The following is a 24,261-nucleotide window of genomic DNA, read 5'->3' as shown; positions in this document are numbered from 1 at the left end:
ACAAATCTAATAAATAATAATAATAATTTATTTCAGTAATGCAACTTAAAAGGTGAAACAGGAGAGTGACTCAGCAAGGCAAGATTGTTCAATCTGTGATTTGTCATAATTGTGATGATTATGGGGTACAACTCATGAAAACCGCAAATCCTCCATCTCAGAAAATTAGAATATTACATGTGATCAATAAAGCAAGGATTGTACATAGAACAATATCAGACTTCTGAAAAGTATAAGCAGGCACATGTATTCAGTACTTGGTTTGGGACCCTTTTGCAGCAATTACTGCCTCAATGCAGCGTGGCATGGAAGTTATCAGCCTGTGGCACTGCTGAAGTGTTGTGGAAGACCAAGATGCTTCAATAGTGGCCTTTAGTTCTTCTGCATTGTCTCTCATTTTTCTCTTGGCTTTTGCACAATATTCTAATTTTCAAGTTTCACCTGTATATATTCATTCTTTTCATAGCCTTGTATTTTTAAAAACTTCAGCAGAATTCTTTAAAATGTCTACGTGCCTACATTACACATGCAAGAATAGCCAACAATCTAAATTTTGCCTAATCATTGCCACATTATGAATTTTATATATAAACACAGAGAGAGGGGGGAGGGAGGGAGGAAGAGGGACAGAGAGAAAGAGAGATTAGATTATTTTCTTCAATAAATAAATGAATAAGTTTATTTAGTTAAGGACTTATGCAGAGAACAGTTCACATTTTGGATCCTATTTATATAGAAATACTGAAAATTAAAAGGGCAGAAGCACTTTTATAACTTCATTAGCCAAAGCACTGCCCCTTCAGACCTTGCAAGATACCCCCAGTTTATGGCTTAGGACAAAGTTATTCTAAATGCCAATGCTTAGCCTTTTTAATGGTATTTTCATAAATGTCTTACTTAGACCAACTCGAGTTTTAACTGATATTTTTAAATGATCACACAAACATTAATGAATGTTGAGATTTATTGAACAATGGCCAAAATGATCTTTTCTAATTATCATAATTAATGTATCTGTAGGTATATGCTCCGACCTTCGATATTGTTTAGCATTCTGTGATGGCGATAATTACCTTCGATCCTGGAACTTGGCTTCCAAGATCAATGACCCGTCTTTGACTGTCACTGCAAGCAACACAAAGAAAACAAATGGTATTCAGGATATTGTGACAATGAAAAACTACCCCAGGTAACCAAAATAAGCAGAATAGGAGGGAAGTTTATGTTAGAAGTAAATTATGTGTACCACTTTGAGACGTGGAATATATTTTTCACCAATTCTAAAGGCAGGACAGAAGGTTGAAACAGCCTGTTCCCAACATAACATTTCTACTTCCTTGTATTTATAAGAAAAGCAAGATTGTGGAAAAACCAAAGGCTACAAAAGTTTCTGTAAGACTGAGAAAAAAATAGAAATTGGACTTCCATAATATTTATGCATTTATACTCATTGCTTCATTTTTCAATATTTATGCATTTCAATTCATTGCTTTATTTGTTTATTTATTTTACTTACTTATAAAATTTATAGGGCATCCAATTTACTTCAACGTAATCCTTATTACTGGAGGACTAGTTTTATATTTAATTATGGTAATTTTATTTTATGCTGTGCTAAACAAGTCTGGAATAACAGCTCAAGGCTCTTAATGGGAACCTGTGAAATAGATAAGCACAGAATTAAAAACATTGGAAGCATTTGACAAAATGCCTTTTCATATCAGAATTGAAGATAAGTATGGCATTACAGGCGAGGCATTGTATTTCAGGATTAGATGCTCATACTTCTGAATACATTCCTGGCAGTTGTCACAAAAAATAGAACCAATCTGAACCAAATTAACCTTCTGCCATTTTTTTTGTAGAACATACGCCTTAGAGTGACAGTTTACTGTATTAAATCAACAACTTACATATAGAAATACCTTTTCATTTTAACATTCAGTTTACCTGAACAGAACATCAGGTTTTTTCAGTTTGTGTAACTTTAATCTGCATCATCTTGATTTCAATAACAAAGATACATTAGATATTGGAGGGTTGTTGGGGTTTTTTGCTTGATTTGCTTTTCATCAGATGAGTGTTGTTTTGAATTTGTAACTGCCTTCCTTGCCATTCACTATCCTATAGATCTTTGGTTGTGAGGCCAAAATGAGGGGAAATCCCCATGTAAGCTCTTGAGCTTTTGGGGGAAAGATGGGACATAAAAACAAGGTGAAGCTCATGATAAAGGAAGCAGTAGGGCATACAATTGATCACTCAATTGTACATATTGCAATTCTTAATCCTAATTCCGTAGCTCAAAACAACCAACTATCCTATTTCCACATAAAATCATGTTTTTAAAAAAATCTTAATGCAGTAAAATATAATGGTAAAGAATAGTATTTCACAAGCAAATATATGGCAAATTACAAGAAACCTTGCCATTTTTTCAATAACAGAGAAATAGCCATTTTGACATTTTTGCAATATAGTAATAACAACAACAACAACAACAATAATAATATTTATATCTATCTTTCCAAAGGTATGCTGTGTGCCGAAACACAAGTCCGGGAATCATAGCAGTATGGAATATTGTAAAATCCAAATGTAAACATAACGCTGTGCGGGTGGAAAGAGGGCTGGTAGAGAACACAGATATTGTACTGGCGAGAGACATGAAACTTTATATACTTACAGGCAAGGGAATAGCCTCCTTTGCAGATCCTCCAAGATCAGTTTTCCAGGTACCAAACACATTTTCCCCCCTCTATAAACACTGATTCTTTGCTTTTCAGCTGATTTCATTAATGGTGAATTCATTGTGAAAAAGCTGAGTCTGATAAAAAATGATTTTGTAGTGAATGAGGAGAACCTTATCCAAACTTTCGAAAAATTAAAGGGTTTAAATATCTTTGAAGGAATTAATGGAATTAAGTCTAAAATTTGTCAATTAAATCTAGAAAATATGGGTAACCATCAATTCATCTATTTCTGAATAGAGTGCCATAAAGTTATTTTACAGGGGAAAATAGTGGATAGAAGTACACTAAAATGGTAGATATATGTGTGGAGTTAGGGATTGTCTAATTTTTAAGATGTGTGTAGCGGGAGGGATTGTCAGGGAGGGGCCTAAGACCACCCAGTATGAGAAAACCAGGAACATTTAGGTTCCTAGATATGCATGTATTACAACTTGGTACTTTTTCTCTGTACCAAGCAGAAATAATATTTTATGCAATTCCAGACGCTGTTCATTTATGATCTCCTGAAAAAGAAGTACATAAAAAAGCAGAGTGGGCTTTACATAATTCCTTGTCCAAATAACGAATACAAGATGCTAGAAGGAGGCCTTCTACTTGGTCTTTCTGAGAATAGGTAACATTTTACAGCTACATATTTGTATTACAGGTAGTCCATATTTAGTGACCCTAAGTGAGGCCAGCAACTGAGTCATTAAGCAAAGCAGTTACTAATTGAAATTGCAATTGTGCTTATGATCTGGAAAGAAATTGCTTAATGTGGGAAAAAATTGCTTTATTTACACCATCTATCACTATCAATAGTTTAGAATAATTTTAAGTTTCAAACCTTAATCAATTACTCTTTTTATAAAATTGTACTTTTTTGTAAATTGTAAAATCAGTGAAGTCAATACAACCTCACAAAATCACAAAGCTCAAGTCTATTAAAATAAAAAATATCAACATGAAGAGGCAATTCTTGTAATAACATTTGGGTTAATTTTAGTAGATATTTTTAGCAGAAATTTGTAAACCCAAGCATTTTATTTTTCATTTTTTTATTTTTAGATTAAATTTATCTCCTATGCTTTCTTACAAATTAAATGTTTTCTGTATGTTAATAGAATTGCTAATAAAAAATAATACACTTTTGGTTGTTTTGTCTGATTCTTGTTGTATTTTCAGAGACCATTTTGTTTCTTGGAACTTGGAGACAGGACTTATTAAGGATCGATTAAGACCAGAATACAAAGAAAATTTTGCTTTGCAATCTACTGAACCCACTATCCATTCCTCATCCAAAGAAAACATGAAGAGACCTAAAGGAATTTTGTATAAAGAAAAAACAGGTTTCAAATATTTAATTCTACTTGGAGGCTAAATTGTCAAACTAATTCTATGCAGTAATCATTAACAATTGAAACATAAAACCATTCCTTGGTAAATTGGAGAAACTACACAGAACCCATGATGTCAGGTTGATTATTTTTGTCTTTGCAGTGTGGCCTGCATTTATTTATTTTATTTTATTTTATTTGTATGCCGCCCCTCTCCGAAGACTCATTACCACAGTATTGTATTATGTCTATTTAACCATGTAATATGGTCGTAAAATATTATCCTTCTCATCTTTTCTACTGGCACCTTACAATTATATTACTTTGTTTGTATGTACAGACAGCTTATGTTCCAGAGACAAATTTCTTGTGTGTCCAATCACATTTGCCTAATATTCTATTTTATTCTGTTCTATTCTATTGTTTTTCTGTTCTGTTCTGTTGTTATTCTCTCCTCTCCACTGGTGGCAGTGCAAATCTCTGAGGGGAGTTGATTCCAGAGTGCCGGGGCCCTCACAGAGAAGGCTCTTCCCCTAGGCCCTGCCAAGCGACATTGTCTAGTTGACAGGACCTGGAGAAGGCCGACTCTGTGGGACCTAACCGGTCGCTGGGACTCATGTGGCAAAAGGCGGTCCCGCAAGTAATCTGACCCTATGTCATGTAGGACTTTATAGGTCATTACCAACACTTTGAATTGTGTCCGCAAAACAGTCGGCAGCCAATGCAGTCCGTGGAGTGTAGGAGAAACATGGGTGTACCTGGGAAGGCCCATGACCACTCACACGGCTGCCTTTTGCACAATTTGTAGTTTCGGAACACTTTTCAAAGGTAGCCCCATGTAGAGAGCACTGCAGTAATTGAACCTTGAGGTGATAAAGGCATGAGTGACTATGAGTAGAGACTCCTTGTCCAAATATCGTTCTTCTCAGTCATCTCAGACGTGTCTCCTTGCAAGATGGTTCCGGTCCGAAGACCTCCTAAAAGTGGTTTGTCAGTCTGAATTTTCATGGAGCTCATCAGAGCCCGCTACTTTCCAGCCAGTCTTGCCACAACGCTTCTAGTTTCTCAACTCCATTTCTGCTGGCAATAGAATCCCCCAGATTTATGGTTTTGGGGGGGACTTCTTTCTCTAGGAAAGGGATGTAAGGGAGCTCAAATGACTTTGGGATGCTGCAAATAGCCATAAATGCAGGTCATTTGCTGAATGTTTGAAATGCAGTCATGTGACCATCGGTGGATTAACCATTAGAAATTTAGTTTTGGGTCGTAAGTACATTTTGGGAGGTCCATTGTAATTCTGAATGATTGCTAAGTGACCAAGTGTAAGTCTAGGATTATCTGTATACACTAACTCTGCTTTGGCTGTGTAAATTTTTAGTTTTAATCATCTCTAATGCTGATTTTTCTATTTTTAAATGTGTTTTTACATATGTATTATTTTTCAAACATACATTTTTATGACTATTGTACACCATCCAGAGACACTACTCATGACACAGGTAGCTATATAAAATTGAAAAATAATTAAATATAAATATTACATCTAGAAAAATGCAGTAATGCATTTTACCAACCAAACTCAAATCCAAATCAAGCCCTCATAAATTTATTGAGATGCTAGGTCTACTTCTGATTTAGATGCAGGTGTGCAGCAAAGGAGCATTTACTATATCTGAGTACTCTTTCATTCGTTTCAAAAAACAGTATGGCAGAAGGATGTCAAATTGCTGTAGTAATTGCCCTGCTTGTAAAAAAAGTTACACCAAAGAATCGTATTTGGAAGGCTAAATGGTATTTAGTAGTAGTAAACAGACACTCTCACACATGTTCAGTAGCAGATTTCAAAAATTGAGGAAATTTTTCAAATAGATATCAGCAGTAGATACAGTTTCATGGAAAAAAGCCGAAACTAGCACTATGGATCCTGGCTTAATCATCCATTTATGGAAGGCAACATTAATCTTAAAATTAAACCCCAACCCTGTTGATTTTTTGCAAAACTTTAAAATCCAGGCCTGGGATTCAGAATGTGTTAAGGATACCATTACTTGGTTTTCTTATTAATTAATTAATCATCGTAGCTGCTGTTTGTATTTATTTCGTGAATATTTTTATTGCTTTAATTTTTAATTGTTTTACAATTTTAGAATTGTAAGCTGCTCAGTCAGTTGATTGAGTTGAGAGGCTATAGAAATTAATTATTTATCCATCCAAACTATATTAAGAGTAATTTGTAAGCTATTTTACAACTAGCTTACTGAAGAGTACAACTAGAATTCATTTTTTGTTTTAATGCAATAGCCCCCAATATTTTGGGCATAAGAGACTGATGGTTTTTCCATGGACTATGAGGCAGCAAGTTTTGCACACTGCCTGAATCCCATACATACACCACGGATGGGGCTTCGTTCATTTCTGCAGTCTGGCAAAGTCAGTCTTAACTGACCGTAGACTGGTCCATAATCCAGGGCAGTGATTTTCAACCTTTTTTGAGCCGCGGCACATTTTTTACATTTACTAAACCCTGGGGCACATTGAGCGGCGTGGAGTGGGTCTAAAAAAAGTTTGGACAAAAAAATTCTCTCTCTCTCTTCCTCCCTTTCGCTCTATTTCTCTCTCCCTCTTTCTCTCCCTTCCTTCCTCTTTCTCTCTCCATCCCTCTTTCTTTCTCTTCCTTCCTTCCTTCCTCTTTTTTGCTCTCTTTCTCTCTCCTTCCCTCTTTCTCTCTCTGTCTTGCTCTCTCTCTTTCTCTTTCTCCTGCTTTCTTTCTCTCTCTTTCTTTCTCTCTTGCTTTCTTTCTCTCTCTCTTGTTCTCTTTCTCTCTCGGTCTCTTTCTCTCTCTTGCTTTCTTTCTCTCTCTTTCTTTCTTTCTCTCTGACCTTCGTGGCACACCTGACTGTGTCGCGGCACACTAGTGTGCCCCGGCACACTGGTTGAAAAACACTGATCCAGGGTATGGGGAGCCTTGATTTAATGGATACAATCATGTCTTTGCAGAAATCTGAAACTACACTGCTCAAAAAAAAAAAAAGGTACACTTAAAAAACACAATAATCAAAAGTAAATCCAACTTCTGTGAAATCAAACTGTCCACTTAGGAAGCAACACTGATTGACAATCAATTTCACATCCTGTTGTGCACATTCAACTTTGTACAGAACCAAAGTATTCAATGAGAATATTTCATTCATTCAGATCTAAAATGCGTTATTTGAGTGTTCCCATTATTTATTTGAGCAATATATTACATGTGGCCAAAAGTACTGGTACCCCACCTTTTCCCAAAGAATCCCAATTTGCTATAAAATAAGTTGAAACTGACACAAATAGCACCCATTATTCTTTATTCCTCTAATATTTCAGAATATACCCGTTTGAGACAATAACGGCAGTCGAGCATTTTCTGTAGCTCTAAATAAGAGTTATACACTTTTCAATTGGCAACTGCTCCAGTTGTCTCAGGTTTGATGGATTTCTTCCTCCAACTTTATGTTTCAGAGAGAACGATAGTATTGGCTCCTTCTATAGGGGAAGGATATTGTTTTGGCAGAGTAATGGTGCAGTGATTAGAATGCAGTATTGCAGGCTAACTCTGCATTCCATTGCCAGGAGTTTGATCCTGACTGGCTCAAGGTTGACTCAGCTCCCATCCTTCCAAGGTCAGTAAAATGAGGACCCAGATTGTGGGAGAGATATGTTGACTGCTTACTGCTTAGAAAATGTTGTAAAAACATTATGAAATGGCATATACAGTAAGTCTAAGTGCTATTGCCATTTTTAACTTGATATTGCCTTTTAAAGGGTTTTAAAAAAAATTTCCTCAGTCTAACCTACAATATTACTTTTTCCTAGAAGTCTCTAAATATCAACCAAAGCCCAATATTGCTTCATGTTTGACTCTCCTGAGACAAAACAGTTGTTAAAGTCTTTTAACACCACTATTAAAAAATCACAAAAATTACTTGTATTTAATGTGTAATACCATAGTATTTTTTTAATATATGCCTTTTTCAGTATTATGGCATCCCTGGGAAAAACGAAATGAAACCCTTACTGGAAAGAAAAGGAAAAAAGAAAAGGCATTAAAATTGGAGGTGGAGATATTACAAAAACTAGCTAAAGAAAAGAGCAATACTATTGATCAGTTCCTCCTGAGTGGAGATGAGAAGGTGAGTTGTACTTACCAAATCACCATTTATACATATTTATACATACTTATTTAAACGTTAACATGCTTAGTATGCTACACGTATTCTATTGTTCTATAAATATGTTAAGAGATAACTCATTTGACATTGTAACTTTTCAAAAGTTAACTAATGCAGACTTTTCAATGCTGGTATCTTCCTGCTGTGTGTGGCACAGATGACAGTATGATGTCTTACACATCATACCAAAGTACCATTTATCATATATCTCTTTTTTTTTATTTGTACTTTGCCTTTATGCTTAAACAAGCAAACAAGGCAACTAACATTAAAAATAAGAATTAAAAGTATAAAATTAAATTATTAACAGAACAGAAATGAACCATTGCACATTTTCTAAATGCAAGTAAAGTGGGACCCAAATATGTTTTAAGAATACAGATAGTTCTTAGATTACAACCATTTGAAGTTACGGCAGTGCTAAACGGGGGAAGTATGTCCAGTCTTCAAAGTTGCAGTCATTGCAGCATTCCCAGTCATGGTCACATGATCATTATTTGGATGCTTGGCAACCAGCATGAAATTATGAGAGTTGCAGCATCCTGCAGTCATGTGATTGCCATTTGTAAGTTTCTCTGTTGGCTTTCAATAAGCAAAGTTAATGGGATAGTCAGCAGGAGGTTGCAAGTCCCCTAAGACTGTGAGGAGCACCCATGCAACATGCCATACTCCAGAGCATTCGGCCACTTGCCCAGAGACAATAGAATGCGCCTACCTGTTATTCCTAGTACCCATCCATGGCTCCTGCCCACTTGTACTGGATAGCCCCAACTTCCCTGCCTGTAGCTTGTGATCACTGGCCTGTTTGCCTATGATTGTTTCAAGGGCATAAACAAGTGCTTGTGGATTCTTGCTTCTTCATACATCATGGTCATGTGAGATTCACATTTGATGGCAATGAGGATTGCTGGGATTACTGTTGCTAAGCAATGGTCACATGACATCATGCTTTATGACTGCATCGCTTAGTGATGAAAATTCCAGTCCCAATTCCGCGAACAAGGCAATTGTTTAACAATTTATGCTGTTTTGTAAAGGATGACCACACTAAATATTGATTTGATTTGGAGTTCTCTTCTGTTCATTTACTTTCCATTTTGTTAACTGATTTTAAAAAATTATTAACACCTCTATTAAGAAAAAATAAGAATTCTTAATTTACAGCATTTTTGCACAACTGCCTAATACTTTTGCACAGTACTATATATTGTCAACGTTTAGTGCTTCTATAATTTATTTCATAAACAAAGCAATCCTATTACACTGTGAAAAATAATTGCTCCCTACTTCTTGTCTTTGCAGTGGAACCATGTTGCTTAATTTATTTTTGCCAGATGCTAAATGTTTGTTTTTAACATAATTGCCTTTTTTTTCACAGATAGCTGTGTGTTCCTACTATGCACATCATCTGTCAGTGTTCAGCTTGGAAACCATGTCCTATCGCCACACACTTGAGAGCAAAGAATCAATGCTTTTTTTATATAATGCTACTTTAACATATACTGGGCATTATCTAGTGCTTTCCAATTACAACGAGGAGGAAAAAATCAGCTATGTAACACTATGGAATTTAATCACAGGAAAGGTATAATTTCTGCAATACTGGGCAACAACAAATTTTTGTTGCATCGTGGTTTCCAAATCAAAAGACGATAAACAATCTAACTCTGCAAATAGTTTGTGAACTAACATGCTTTATCACCCCCCCTTCACATTTCCATTAGTTGGTTTAAAATAATTCCTAATTTTGGAATGTTTGAATTGGGTTATTCTATCATCAAACTATTCCTTCTATAATCCAAATTACCCAGATCTATTATAATACACCATTTTAGCAAAGAGTTGCAAAAACACCTTTTTATATGTTCAAGAACAGGAGCTAAATATTTCAAGACTTTATTTTGCATTCTGGGGCACATGGAAATGGTAAAATAGGTAGCATAGTCTTAATGTCGCAGATGACAGAAATATTTTATTCCTTAAAAATCTCAAACCTTCCCAAGAGGGTCCTGGCCCTGCCCAGTTTTGAAGTGTGGCTCTTGACATTTGGGCATTTTACTTCAGCCTTTAATCCTTCATTCCTTGCCTTTCCACAATACAGCCAAGTTCTGGAAGAATAAGGATGAACAGGAAACATTACCTGCAATTATACACTTGCTAACCTATATATCTATAGTTTGTAAGTAAAGTTACCCATAACCAATTTACTCAATCCATTTTTCTCCATTATAAAAATATAGGTTAGAAAAAGATTAAAAAATGAGCCTAATGTCTGCTGTACAGCCATTACTGCAGATGGCAGTAGGATCATTTTTGGAGTGATGGTGGATAACCTGTAAGTAAATACTAAAATTCATAGTTATTACTAGAAAGAATTGTAGTGTGCCCAATAAATTGCTTGATTGCATTCCACAAAGATACAGAAGCAACATAAGAATAGATATTGCTCAATTTGTAGCCACAAAATTTATATTTGTTACGTGAGTTTTGCCCCATTTTATAACTTTCCTTGCCACAAGTCACTATTGGCAGTACCACTGCAACTTCAAATGGTCACTAAATGATCTGTTCTAAGTCAAGAACTACTTGCACACATATATAGGCAATCTTCAGCTTAGGACAATTCAGCCCAACATTTCTGTTGCCAAGTGAGGCAGTTAAGTGAGTTTTGTCCTATTTTACAATCTTCCCTGCAATAGTTATTAGCAACACAACTGTTAAATCAATCTGACTTTCCCATCAAATTTACTTGTCAGGAGTTCATAAAAGAGGATCACATGCTCTCAAGAGGCTGCAACTGTCATAAATATGAACCAGTTGCCAAGCATCAGACTTGTACTATTTATTTATTTATTTATTGAGTAGACTTCTATGCCGTCCTTCTCAACCGACTCAGGACACCACAGAGATCCTGCAAAAATTTTAAGTGTGAAATGTCACAAGTCCCTTTTTCTAGTAAGGTTGAACAATCACTAAATGAATAGTTGTAGGTCAAGGACTATCTGTATCTGGAGGCATTTATGTGGAATATTAATATTATACAATATTTTATAACAATTCAAGAGAAAGTTGGATTTTATTACATACAGAAAATAGCAAAGATTTCTTGAATTCATTTTGAATATTCCTGGCTAGTCTGCAAATACCACAGCTTTAAGCTTTGTAGAAAGGAGTTAATAATATTTAGTGAGATATTCTTGCATTTAGGTACACAGGCATTTATTTATAATAATCAGATATAACTCGAGGTAGCTTTGAGAGGTTATATATCCCAAATGGAGCCGGGGTGGTGCAGCAGGTAGAGTGTTGTACTGCAGGCCACTGAAGCTGACTGTAGATCTGTAGGTCAGCGGTTCCAGTCTCATCACCTGCTCAAGGTTGACTCAGCCTTCCATCCTTCCGAGGTGGGTAAAATGAGGACCTGGATTGTGGAAGCATTATGCTGGCTCTGTTAAAAAGTGCTATTGCTAACATGCTGTAAGCCGCCCTGAGTCTAAGGCATGAAAATTGAATGAATGGATGAATGAATGAATAAATAAATGCAACTTCCCTCCCCGCAAATGTAAAAAAACTAATATATAACAGACTTTTTTTCCAAACTTCCAGGAATGTTAAAAGCTATTAATTATTAAACTTAGTATACCACCAAAAAGAATATAACAGGCATTATTTTTAATGTAAATGTGCAAAATGGATACAATTATATAATTAAGATGTACAGTGATCCCTCTATTATCGCGAGGGTTCCGTTCCAAGACCCCTCGCAATAATCTATTTTTCGCGATGTAGGGTTGCGGAAGTAAAAGCACCATCTGCGCATGCGTGCCCTTTTTTTCTATGGCCGCGCATGCGTAGATGGTGGAGTTTGCGTTCCCCGCTGCCCACGCAAAGGGGAAACCCCGATTTGGCTCCTCGCTGCTGCTGCGCTACCGAGCAGATCAGCTGCTGGGCGGCCGAAGGAACCTTCCCTGGGTCTTCCCGGCCGCCCACGCAAAGGGTAAACCCCGGCTCCTCGCTGATGCCTGCCGCTCGCCCGCCCGCCAGCAAGAGGGGGAAGACCCAGGGAAGGTTCCTTCGGCCGCCCAGCAGCTGATCTGCTCGGCGCAGCAGCAGCGAGCAGACGAAGATCGGGGTTTCCCAGCCGCCCACGCAAAGGGGAAACCCCGGCTCCTCGCTGATGCCCCCGCTGGCCCGCCCGCCGCCCGCCAGCAAGAGGGGGAGAGATAGAGAAAGAGAGAGAAGGAAAGAAAGAGATGAGAGAGGGAGGAAGAGAGTGTGAGAGAGGAAGAAGCAAGATAGAGAAAGAGAGAGAGAAAGAAAGATGAGAAAGGAAGGGAGTGACGTCATCGGGTGGAAAAATCGCAATATAGCGTTTCGCGAAGATCGAGATCGTGAAAATCGAGGGATCACTGTACTGCTTTTACTAAAACCATAAGTTATTTAAATAGCCCAGTATAAATAAATTCAAATAGTGGAGTGATTTGAAGTTTTGCTAAAGTTAATTATAGCAAAAGCACTTAAATTTATATACTGCTTCATAGTGCTTTACTGCACTCTAAGTGTTCAGCATATGGCACCCAATAATCTGGATCCTCTTTTTACCAGCCTTGGGAGGATGAAAGGATGGGTCAATATCTAACAAAATATGATGCTATATACAAAATAATTATCAAACAAGTTGTTTCTTGGATTACAATATGCTATTTTCTGATTTCCTGTTTACAATATAGTAGGTAAAGTTGAACTAAATGCTAAGTTTGTTAATTTTATCTGTATTATCAATTCTAAATAATGTCCAAACTAACACATTTTTCTTGTGCTTTATAGGATTAAAATTTGGGATCCATTTAAGCATAAACACAAATTAATGCAAGGTTATGAAGGCCTTGATCTGACTGTGAATAGCAAATTGCATATATTAGATGGAACAAAAGCAATTCTACTTGCAGGTTTGTTCATAATTTCTTTTATAGATTAAAAAACTGGGTTCGAAGACCTTTGTTCTTTTGATTTTTAATATTATAAGCTGTTATTTATAATTGATTCCAGTGAAAACACCAAACTTAATATGCTATTGTTATTCTGATCCTAAACATCCACATAATTTACAGAATAAATTTCTGTTTGCCATATACAGTAGCATTTTACAAGTAGTTAGAATGCATACTATTATTTTCTGGTATACTTATACCTGGAATATATAATTAATGCATTATATATTATACAAACAGGAAAAATTAGGCTGATTTTGGGGGACCTTGGTGGGTTTCAAAGAGTGAAATTAATGACATAATGGCATTTTATTCATTTAATGCTGAAAATTCTGGCATCACAAATAAAGATGCATGCAACTCATAGACTGCAAGTTGTATGCCCCTATCCTCAATCATGGATGTGTTTTCCCCTAAAATTTTGTCTTAATAGAATAGGCTTTTATGGTTCAGCTTGCTGTTTAAATACAGCCCAACTGTACTTTATTAATAAATTCGAAATAAAATACTGTTTAGCACTATGTCTACAGTGTTTAAAGAAACAAAAGATGATTACATGGTGCTACATGTGTCAGCAACTCTTTAATTCAATGGATTTTTCCTGAAAAAAAAAATTAAAGCTGTGTAAGCCTAGGAAAGGTAATTGCAAATTGTGTGACATAAGCCTTCCCATGTGTTCTGAATTAGCCTCTTCCCCTTGTATACATCACCTCAGTATTCAGATGCAATTCAGACATTATGCAATTTAATATCCATTAATTTTGGCTTTATGATGGCTATACAATGCTATTGTTTTGCAAAGTTTAATCCAAGCCAAACAGATATCACAAGAAGTTTGCATAACATTATATTTGCATAATAAAGAAACACAAACTTCAGTAAAACTGTTAGTGAATGGAATATAAAAACAGATTTAAAAATACTTTTTGATACGTTTATGTGCCTATGTATAAATTATAGTTACAAATCTGAACTTACTAACCAGGATACTTCTGAAGAATAAAAGTGGCAGACGTAACTATAGCAGTACCAAAAAATAACCAAAACTGTCTTATTCCTTTATTAATTTCAGAATTTTATATTCTATTCTATTTACCATCAATAAATTATACCATTTTTAAAAATCTTCCTGCTATGGATTAACCAACACAAGAGAGTTGTTACTAATATGAAGGAAATTTCCAAGCCAAACTAAAAGTAGTAACCATGCATTTCTCTCTCCCACTTTAGGTGAGGTCAGCTTCTGGGATTTGGAAAGTGGCACAGTTATATCCATCTTTACATTTGATAGCAAAATCTCTTGCATGAAAGTTGCCTGTGACAAAAAGACAGTTCTTTTAGGCTTGAGCAACAGCTCTACTCTTATTACTTTGAAAATGATGAGCATAAACGCTGTTGAAAATTCAACAGGACAAGATTTGTTTGGAGAGGACTCATCAAGCAGTGAAGAAGAACAGGAAAATATTTAAAAGAGAATTTGAACAAAATAAAATTGAGCATAAACAAATCAAAATTGACATAGTTTAAAAATCATTTTTGTTTTAAAAGCAATTGCACATATTTTTAAAAAGACAATTAGCGATTTGCACATAACATAAAAAGACAATACTAATTCTCCTGTAAATTAATTATCCCTTCTCCCCAATAATTATAATTATAATTATGGAGGAGAAAGATACAGCTGATAATGTAGAAAAATAACTGAAGAAAACGAAACTTTGCTGCACCAGCTTTGCCTTTCTTTTAGCCCCATACAGTATTGTAAAAAATTATGCAAAATGAGAACCTTTCAGTCTCCATTCCCCTGTAAAAAATGAGTCAACAAACTAAAGGAAAATTCCCATGATAGAAGAAGCTCTACACTGAAAGAAATGCAAGGATTACTTTAATAAATCATAAACATAAGAATTACTGAACTCATTATCATTAAGTGTTGTACCTTATGATTCTTAACTAATGTATCTTTTCTTTTATGTACATTGAGCGCATATGTACCAAAACAATTGTGTGTCCAATCACACTTGGTCAATAAAAAATCAATTCAATTCAATTCAATGAAATGATTCATGAAATCCTTAGAAATCACAGATGCATCCAAAAGTATTGCTACTCCTTACTTTTTCCCAAGAATCCCATGAAGTAAATTGAAACTGACTAAAGTAAATGCCATTCACCAAGAGAGTTCAAGCAATGGACACGTTGATGTATGATTTAACAGATTCTTGTAATTTCTAAAAACAAGGGTATCAATAGGTTTGGCCAGCAGCAAGCAGAGAGGGTCTAAAGAATCACTGGCTTTATAAGGAAACATAAGACATGTATTCTCTCTGCAAGAGGAAAAGGTGCCAGTTATTTTTGATTATACTATTTGATTATACTACAGTATTACTATTAGCCCATTTGTAAGGCAACTTCCCTTTTTAGACATGTTAAATATTGCTCATTAATATTCTTTTGGTTATATTGAAACATGCAGATATGTTTTAAGTATTGTGTGATGCAACAGAATATATGCTATGTAAACTGCAATTTCTGACTGTTCTTACCTTTAATGTTTTATAACCATGGTTAAATTTGGAGGATTAGAAGGAAATAACACTTCACATCAGAACTGTTTTCATTCTGATGTATAAGACCGTTGCAGGCTGTCAATAAGATTTATAAACCTTGAAATGAGTGTACATCTAACGTAATAACAAGGGTATAACAAAAACTTCAATATTCATACAAAATGCTAGTTTCACTAGCGTTTTAACAATATATTGTTGTTCAATATGTCATCTTACACAGAATATAATACCATAATATAATCCATATTACCACATATCCTATCCTATCTAGAATTTTACTTTTCAATCCCATTCCAAGCTAGACACATCCTACAGTATGCTTAATTATATTTTAGATGCCAAAGAGAACTTATGGAAAAATCCTAACAATCTGTTTATACAAATTAGAAATATACCTTCTGTATACAGAGGTTCTTTGGATTCCAGCTTATGAATGCATGATAGGAAAAACTGGGGGGAAATTCAGATACAATTTTACAACCAGTATTTTTTATTCATAAATCATAGCATGCAAAATATTAATCTAAGTTGCTGATACATTCTGGTGGCACATTTCTAATTTCCATGTGCCTATGCTTGTAAATTTTGAACCAAGGAGATTGTCATATTATATCAAGCCACATTTAAAAAAATCAAAACATAACAATAATACAGTTTTCAAAATAGGACGCTTTATAATTTTTACTAATTGTAATTGACTAAGAATCAGTTTTTCTCAAAAGTAGAGACACAAGTATTGTGGCTGCTCTTATCAGAAATTAATGCACATCATTCTCTGGGTACAGAAGTATTGTGTCCACAAACAGATAGGACTATGTAAATACTCTGTTTTATGGTAAGTATGTTGTAGTGCACATATTAGTCAATTAAAGTCAAAATTCTTCCAAATTTTACACACAATCATAAAATTAATGTGTGATTTCTTTCCTTGGATCATCCAGAAAAGCAAGAAGTAGCAACTACAGAAGCATTTATTAATTTAGAATTTCCTTTTATCTGCCCATTACAGAACTATGTTGGGGGGGAGGGCAAATATTCAAATTAAACATATTATAGCTATATTATGAATGTGCAATTAGTGTCCCCCTAACAAGGTATAAGACATGATGTTTATAGAAGAAGGTAATGCCATTTATCCATGACATACCTTGTCAATTTAGTGATACAATTAATTCATGAGACACAATTTTAGATTCAGCATGTATATGACAGTCATATGAAATAACCCAATCCTTATATAGTACAACAATTTCTAGTTAAATGGCTGAATATCTATGGTCCACATGATGCAGCTGTGCTGCTATGCTTTTAAAATAACCATTTTTGAATATTTAAATTTAAATTATTTGAAGTATCCAAGTTTTTCTTTTCAAACTTCATTCAAAATGTAAGAAGTGGCAAATGTTATATCACACCATAGGAACAATAATTCAATACTGGAACTTTTTGTTGGCCTGCTTATCTTTTTACTTTATGTGGAGTTTGTAATGTCTAATAAATAAAACGAAGTACTCTATAATCTTCTAGAGAAAAATAAAATAAGTATCTGGGAAAATCTATGGCATTAAGTTAGACAGTCAGATGGCTACAGCTGTACATCACTAATTTCATAAGTGTTCCATTAAAGAAATAGTTAGTTTGGAGATACTTTGTTATTGATTGTGTCAAATACATGCCATAGTTCTTAATGTAAAATATTTCATTAAGAGTTGCTATATTTCAGATGTTTGTTTTCACTATGCCTATAGGAATACTCTTCTAGAGAATAACAATTTTTCTATGAATTCTCTTTGCTCAGCCCTTAGAGCCTGTAAAGCAAAATAAAATAAGATCAGTCAGACTTACTTCACAAACTGATCTTATAGTATTTATGTATTCTTTGTATATCTAAATTTTGAAACATGATTGCATACTTTTTTTTTAACATTGAAGGAATTATGGACAAGATGCCACAAAACTGAAGAGCATAGTGAAAAGAATAAATAGTTCAGTTTAGGACAGCAATTAATGCTGATTGCAACTCTTTCAGTATTAGTTTAATATACATTCTTTAAACAGATTTATAAACTCACCACAAAATTAATATAAAATAAGTTAATGACATATAGAAAGATCACATGGAAGACACGAAGAAAAATTGGCTTTATATTTTTAAAGGCTTAAAATTTAAAGTTTGGCAATAGGTTCAAATATTATCTTTAGAATTCTGAAGACTAAAAGCATCATAGAACTAACATGTTCTCAGCAAAATGTGCTATTCTCAACTAAATTTACAACCACAACAATTGTAACAAATCAGTTTTAACATGATTATCTTCTAAGTCTTTCCTCTTCACACATCACCATAATTCCACAATTAAAAAGAGCGAGGAATCTGGAATTCCTAAATTCCTTCTGTGCTACTCCCATGTGACCCTGTTTGAACATTTTGGTAATTTAGTGCAGAATATTCAAAAGCAGAAAGAAGTATTAACATTTGTGAAAATTTGAATAGTATTTGTACATCTTAAAAATTATTGCATAGTTTTATGCATTATTCTAAAATACTAATTTGCTTATTAAATAGTTTTATAGAAACTACACAGCTGCCTGTGCACTTGAGCATTTACTACCTTGATCTTCTATCCTTTTTTGATTTGTCTGTACATTTATCCATAGTCTTCTCATTGTCTCCTCTGCACTTTGGGCAATACCATTTTCCCTTTGGTTTATAAGTGAGTCCGACACATGAAAAATGAAACCACTCAATGGGACACAGATCATTGTCACAGCCTATCATTTCTCCATAAGACACTTGGTCACAGAGGCAGTAAGTTGGCTCATTAGGGTCCACTGCAAATTCTACTGGTGAAGCTTCCCTTTCTTGTTTAGCTTTAGAGCGTTTTTTCTTTTTAGCAGATTTGGATCTTTTTTCTTTAGGTGGCTGATCATCATACTCATCAATTCCATTGGCTATATGGCATATATCCCGGCTTTCACTAGTACGTTGTCGACGGGGTCTTCGTGAAGATCTTTCTGGTTGACATGGATCCTGTTTTGACTTTTCAATAGGTTTTTCAGTATCTGACAGATCTTGAAAGCACTGAGAGTGGGATTCTATCTGCCGGGCTCTGTTCTCCACTAATTCAAGCATCTGAGTAACTATTTGGATTTTTTCGTCTCCAAGTTCTTGACTGTTGATCAAAGCCCGCTGAAGATACTGCTGCAAACGCTTTTTCTGGGCAGGATCATCTTCTTCTTTGTATTTTTCATACACCTCATCAATTTCTTTCAAAGCTTCTGTTGAAAAGCATCACAAGAGTATCATAAGTTCAAAGTCCCTAAATCATTGTTTTCTATTTTATGAATATTATGTATAAAATGCAAATTGTAGTAATAAGCCAGGGGTAGCTCCACAGTGCCTGACAAGATCAGCAAACTGCTATTCTACTTCTGGCAGCTGATGTCTCTCTATGGAGTGGTGAGGCACTTTAAATTGCTTTTGAGCCAATGAACCCGTATGCTCCTTTATTACTAACTCAGTCTACTTTGCTCATTTCACTTGTTAACTGAACTGAATATGGGCAAGGAGTCATGTCACGTTCTTTTGGGACACCCCTCTTCAGATGCGAGATTATGCTTCATGAGGCTTAATGTTTCTAGCTACTGCTTTGCATTGCAGAAAATTACTCAAGGGGCCACATGCTGTCCATAGACTGCACGTTTAAGACCATAATTTTACAAAATAATAAGCCTTCAGGATTTTAAAAAAGTCATGACAGTGCATTTTTAACATATAGCACCAAAACCAAAATTAAAGAATATAAACATTCCATGCTGGAATATCAATGGCTGCAGATCTTAAAACCATTTCATTTAAAATTAATGTCAATTAATGTATTCATTAAAAGATCCTATTTTAATTTACTGGACACCCTAAAGCAGTGGTCCCCAACGTTTTTTCCACCAGGGACCAGTTTCAGCAAGACAATTTTTCTATGGCCCGGTGGGGGCGGAAAGGGGTGTGGTTGGGGGCGGGATTAAGCATGGGGGTGCTGGTCCTCCCTGCCCCTCTTTCCCACCATTGCCCTGTTGCCGGCAGAACCTGCCTCCCAAGCCCTCTTGCCCAGCGGGAGCTAAGCGCTGGAGAGAGGGGGTCAGGCTGGCCCTCCTGCCTCCCCCCAGCCAAAAACGCAAAAGCGCCCTGCCGCAGAAGCCAAAAGAGGCTTGAGCCTCTCGGTCCTTCCCGCCCCTCTGTCCTGTCCATCGTCCTGTGGCCGGCAGAACCTGCCTCCCGAGGCCTCTTGCCCGGCGGGAGGCGAAGCGCTGGAGGGAGGGGGTGGCGGGATGAGGGCCGGTAGCTGCTGACTCCACGGACCGGTGCAACATGCCCCGCGGCCCGGTACTGGTCCGTGGCCCGGTGGTTGGGGACCCCTGCCCTAAAGAACATATTAAATAAGATTTCTCTGCTGGCAATATTAAAAAAAAATCATTCATAAAATTAGATCCTGTGAATTACTGGGATTTTTTAAAAGTTAAAGCTATTAAAGTATGTCCTGAAATTTTCGAATTAGACTATTTTTTGAGAAATAATGATTTTCATGGGTTTGAACTACAGTATTCCTAAAAGAATTACTTAGCGCAATTGTAGTTATTTTTGGAAACGACTTCGCAACTAACAACAAAAAAAGATTTAAGATATATGTGACTTACTAATTTTTGAAAAGGCAATTTTACCAACTAATAAAAATGATGAATTAAATTTTTTGTGGCAGAGATTTTATGACTTTTTTTATGTTAGTCAATCTTATTTTCCCTAATAGATTTAGAAATATTTTACATTTAATCAATAGGTGAAGTATATCACCACTTTCTGTCCTTTTTTTTTGTTTTTGTAGTTTTCCATATTTTTCCTGCAATTTTGTATTTATATATATTTATTGAATGTATTTGCTAGCAAAGCAGAACCTAATCTATATAATAGTTGAGCAATTAATCTATTATCTCCAATATAAAGTGAATTGCAGCATCTTTTAGAAAGAAAATAGGAACAAAAGCTTTCACATGGTAGTTATATGCCAAAAATTACCTTATTCAAGGTCAAAAAAGTAAAATACTATTTAATACATTAAGCAAAACGAAAATGCCATTTATTTATTTATTTATTTTATTTATATCTAACTTTTTTTTAAGGAACTGAAGATGCATGACACCACACCATCAATTTCCCACAATAGCAACCCTGCAGGCTGAGTGTAGGCTAGCGCCAATTCAAAACCATGGGAAAATTATATCCAACTCTACAAAAAAGTTTATAATGACAATCCTCAATATTCAATAAACAAATAATTCTCTCAACACTGTCAAACTATGTACAGTGGTACCTCTACTTAAGAACTTAATTCGTTCCGTGACCAGGTTCTTAAGTAGAAACATTCTTAAGTAGAAGCAATTTTTCCCATAGGAATCAATGTAAAAGCAAATAATGCATGCAAACCCATTAGGAAAAAAATAAAAGCTCAGAATTTGGGTGGGAAGAGGAGGAGGAAGAAGAGGGGAAGGAGAGTCGCTGCCGAAGGAATAAGGTGAGGGGAGGGGAAACAAAAAAATCCAAAAGTTTAAGGGTTTTTTTAGAAAAAGAGGGACTCTGAGGCGGTGAGGAGGAGCACGCACCTCCAATAGACCCGGCGTGAGGCTACATCCCATACACTGGCTGCTGCTGCTGCCGCTACCTGCTGCCTCTTCCTTCTCATGCTGAAGGGATCCCCTCTCTACTAGTTTTTTCTCATCATTGCTATCACCCATCTCTTCCTACTTATGACTGTATGACTGTAACTTGTTGATTGTACCCTTAAGATTTTTATTAATATTGATTGTTTCCTGATTGCTTATTTGACCCCTATGACAAACATTAAGCATTGTACCTCATGATTCTTGACAAATGTATATTTTGTTTTATTTACACAGAGAACATATGCACCTAAGACTAATTCCTTTTGTGTCCGATCACACTTGGCCAATAAATAATTCTTTCTATTCTTTAATGCTGCTGAACACAGTAAGACTCTTCCATAAATTGACCTGTTGTGTGCTTTTCTCCCAAATAAATTTTCTCTTCAAAAAAAAAAGGTCAATACCTTCCTTTCACTAGACCAGTGGTGGCGAACCTATGGCACGGCCGTTACCTAGCTCAGCTCCAATGTGCATGTGCATGCTGGCCAGCTGATTTTCGGCTTGCCCGGAGGTTCTGGGAGGGCATTTTTGGACTCCAGAGAGTCTTGGGGGGGGATGGGGGGGCATTTTTGCCCTCTCCAGGCTCCAAAGAAGCCTCTGGAGCCTGGGGAGAGCAAAAAACGGGCCTATCAGGCTCACCAGAGGTTGGGAAATGAGCTATTTCAGACCTCCAGAGGCGGCAGGGGAGGCCATTTTTGCCGTCTCCAGACATTGAATTATGGATGTAGGCTTTCGCACATGCGCGGTAGCACAATCACACACATTTTGGGCACCTGAGGAAAAAAAGATTTGCCATCACTGCACTATATTGACCCGCACTTCCGGTTATCAGGGCGAACTGTCCCATAATCAATAAGTTTAAATGTGGAGGAGTCCCCTTTCCCAATAGAAAAAAAAATGTACTAGCTTTTCTGTCACTAATGATGGACTAATGAAGAGCATATATATTACAGTATATTAAAAAATGTGTACTTGGGTCTATTTATACAATCGGGCATTATATTTGAATCCTTCCCCTTTAAACATTATTTAAGTAACATTATTTTTCATGCATTCTAGGGCGGTCTTAAAGCAGGGGTCTCCAACCTTGGTGGCTTTAAGACTTGTGGACTTCAATTCCCAGAATCCTTCAGCCAGCAAAGCTGGCTGAGGGATTCTGGGAGTTGAAGTCCGCAAGTCTTAAAGCCACCAAGGTTGGAGACCCCTGGTCTGAAGGACTGGATAGACTTGTACTACTCTGAGGCAAGTTAAAAAAACAACAGAAAACCACATAGCAGCAAGTGATTTGAGAAACGTCTCTCAAGATTGGCACACAAACGATTAGCCAAAAAAAAAAAGGGGGGGGGGAGTCGCCTCTCTTACTCTCGTACGACTGCCGAAACAGCGTTTAGCTTTTTCCCCAGTTCCGAAACACAACAGCCCACGGAGGGAAAACCTTACCGAAACGAGGCATATTTATCACGCATTTGTCACATCCGGAGCATCCTCCTCCTCTCAAACAAGGCGACATGCCTACCTTCGTCGCCGCCTCATTTCGCGGAGGACCGTGACAGGGGCGAGCGCGGCAAAGCAAGGCGGCTGTCAGCGCCCAGACGCCGGAGAGGGAGCGACAGACCCCGGCCCGCCACCCAACCTCGCGCTCTCTCGGGGCCTAAAAACGGCACCTCTTCGGGACGGCTTCTCTCCCAAGCGCCCGCCCGCCTTGCCCTCTCATAGGATGGGGCGTGAGGGCAAAAGAAGGGTGGCCATTTTCTCTGCCCCCGGCCCGAAGTCGGGGATCGCCCCTCCTCTTCAGGAGGACTGAGCTGAGGGGAGGAGGGAGAGAGAGAGAGAGACTCCATAATCAGTTGCCAGCTCCCGTCATCGACGCAACCCCCGCTCCGCGCCCCCACCCCCGCTGCTCTCGCGCCCCTCTTTGCTCACCGCGGCATCGCGTGTCCATCTCGCGCAGCAGCGAGGCCAACCTCTGCATGTCCATCGGCAACGACTCGATGCACTCCAGGTAGTCCTGCACGTAGCGCGTCAATAGCTTCTCCGACGCCCCTCCTCCGCACGGGAAGCTGGCGATGCCCATGGCCCCGCCGGCGGCGGCAGGGGCAACAGACCCGGCAGCTCCCCCGGCCATCGGCCCAGACCCCGCCCCCCCGGGCTGTTGCCCCGGCGACCCCAACATCGTTACCGCCGGACCTGACACCCCCTTCCCTCTTCGTTCAGCCCGCTCGGGTCGCTCCAGGGCAAGGGAAGGAGGAAAGGGGGGGCGGCGAGGGAGACTCTCAGGTGGCTGCGTCTTTAATCGGCCGAAGGGGAGGGGGGCGGGCTGAGAGAAATGCTCTCCTGCCTCACTTGGAACTCCCCGCCTCTTTTTTCCTTCCTCGCACCCCCTTCGATCCGCAGAGTACGCATGCGCAAGGCCCTGTCCTTATAAGGCTCGGCCGGTTCACATTCTCCCGCCTTCTCCTTACGGCCTATGCCATTGGCCCAGCAGAGCGGGACGTCAGAAGACAAACGGGGGCGGGAGGGAAAGGCGGGATTTCATTTAAAGAGAACGTGTCAGGGAAGGGAAAGAAGGCTTAGAATAGTATAAGATATGGAGAAAATTTTATAATTGGCTAAAGCAGGGGTAGGCAAAGTTGGTTCTTCTATGACATGTGGACTTCAACTCCCAGAGTTCCTGAGCTAGCATGATTGGCTCAGGAATTCTGGGAGTTGAAGTA

The 24,261-nt window shown here is 37.4% G+C and overlaps 2 protein-coding genes across 13 annotated transcripts in view; one reads left to right on the top strand and one right to left on the bottom strand.

The window, feature by feature from the left end:
• The window catches only part of LOC139155893 (RWD domain-containing protein 4-like), an 86,551-nt gene extending 71,226 nt beyond the window's left edge, over positions 1–15,325 (top strand). For 8 of the 10 annotated variants that reach the window (XM_070731253.1, XM_070731249.1, XM_070731246.1 and 5 more), the window contains 9 exons: positions 1,021–1,189; positions 2,531–2,732; positions 3,233–3,363; positions 3,915–4,078; positions 8,081–8,235; positions 9,653–9,859; positions 10,515–10,609; positions 13,102–13,223; positions 14,496–15,325. In XM_070731253.1, coding sequence (XP_070587354.1) covers positions 1,021–1,189; positions 2,531–2,732; positions 3,233–3,363; positions 3,915–4,078; positions 8,081–8,235; positions 9,653–9,859; positions 10,515–10,609; positions 13,102–13,223; positions 14,496–14,734 — 1,484 coding nt within the window. In that variant the 3' untranslated portion in view covers positions 14,735–15,325. Of the gene's footprint in view, positions 1–1,020; positions 1,190–2,530; positions 2,733–3,232; positions 3,364–3,914; positions 4,079–7,564; positions 7,726–8,080; positions 8,236–9,652; positions 9,860–10,514; positions 10,610–13,101; positions 13,224–14,495 lie in introns of all 10 variants that reach the window. The other 2 variants (XR_011557128.1, XM_070731248.1) reach the window with 2 other exon arrangements.
• Positions 4,490–23,852, bottom strand: LOC139155894 (inhibitor of growth protein 2-like). 3 transcript variants are annotated; one of them, XM_070731256.1, is made up of 3 exons: positions 23,471–23,852; positions 18,448–19,114; positions 4,490–10,382 (listed from the first exon to the last, which is right to left on the bottom strand). In XM_070731256.1, exons 1-3 carry the CDS (start codon positions 23,718–23,720, stop codon positions 10,247–10,249), a joined length of 1,053 nt encoding a protein of 350 aa, XP_070587357.1. In that variant the 5' UTR covers positions 23,721–23,852; the 3' UTR covers positions 4,490–10,246. The 3 variants fall into 3 exon arrangements, with proteins under 3 accessions (XP_070587357.1, XP_070587359.1, XP_070587358.1); XM_070731258.1 differs by lacking the exon at positions 23,471–23,852 and adding an exon at positions 22,988–23,027; XM_070731257.1 differs by lacking the exon at positions 4,490–10,382 and having other exon boundaries at positions 16,305–19,114.
• Positions 23,853–24,261: the final 409 nt, after the last annotated feature.

This window comes from Erythrolamprus reginae, unplaced genomic scaffold (genome assembly GCF_031021105.1).
Source record: "Erythrolamprus reginae isolate rEryReg1 unplaced genomic scaffold, rEryReg1.hap1 H_9, whole genome shotgun sequence".
Classification (NCBI taxonomy): Eukaryota; Metazoa; Chordata; class Lepidosauria; order Squamata; family Dipsadidae; genus Erythrolamprus; species Erythrolamprus reginae.
Note: the sequence above shows the minus strand (reverse complement) of the source record. Positions and strands in the feature narration are given on the sequence as shown.

What these genes read in the sequence shown, in the direction of transcription:
- LOC139155894 (XM_070731256.1), bottom strand. Translation starts at nt 23,720, where the DNA reads ATGTTGGGGTCGCCGGGGCAACAGCCCGGGGGGGCGGGGTCTGGGCCG. An exon ending in GATGGACACGCGATGCCGCG is followed by an intron (nt 19,115 to 23,470) that starts GTGAGCAAAGAG and finishes GCTTTTCAACAG; the next exon opens with AAGCTTTGAAAGAAATTGAT. An exon ending in AAAAAGGATAGAAGATCAAG is followed by an intron (nt 10,383 to 18,447) that starts GTAGTAAATGCT and finishes TTATTCTTCCAG; the next exon opens with AACTTGGCTGTATTGTGGAA.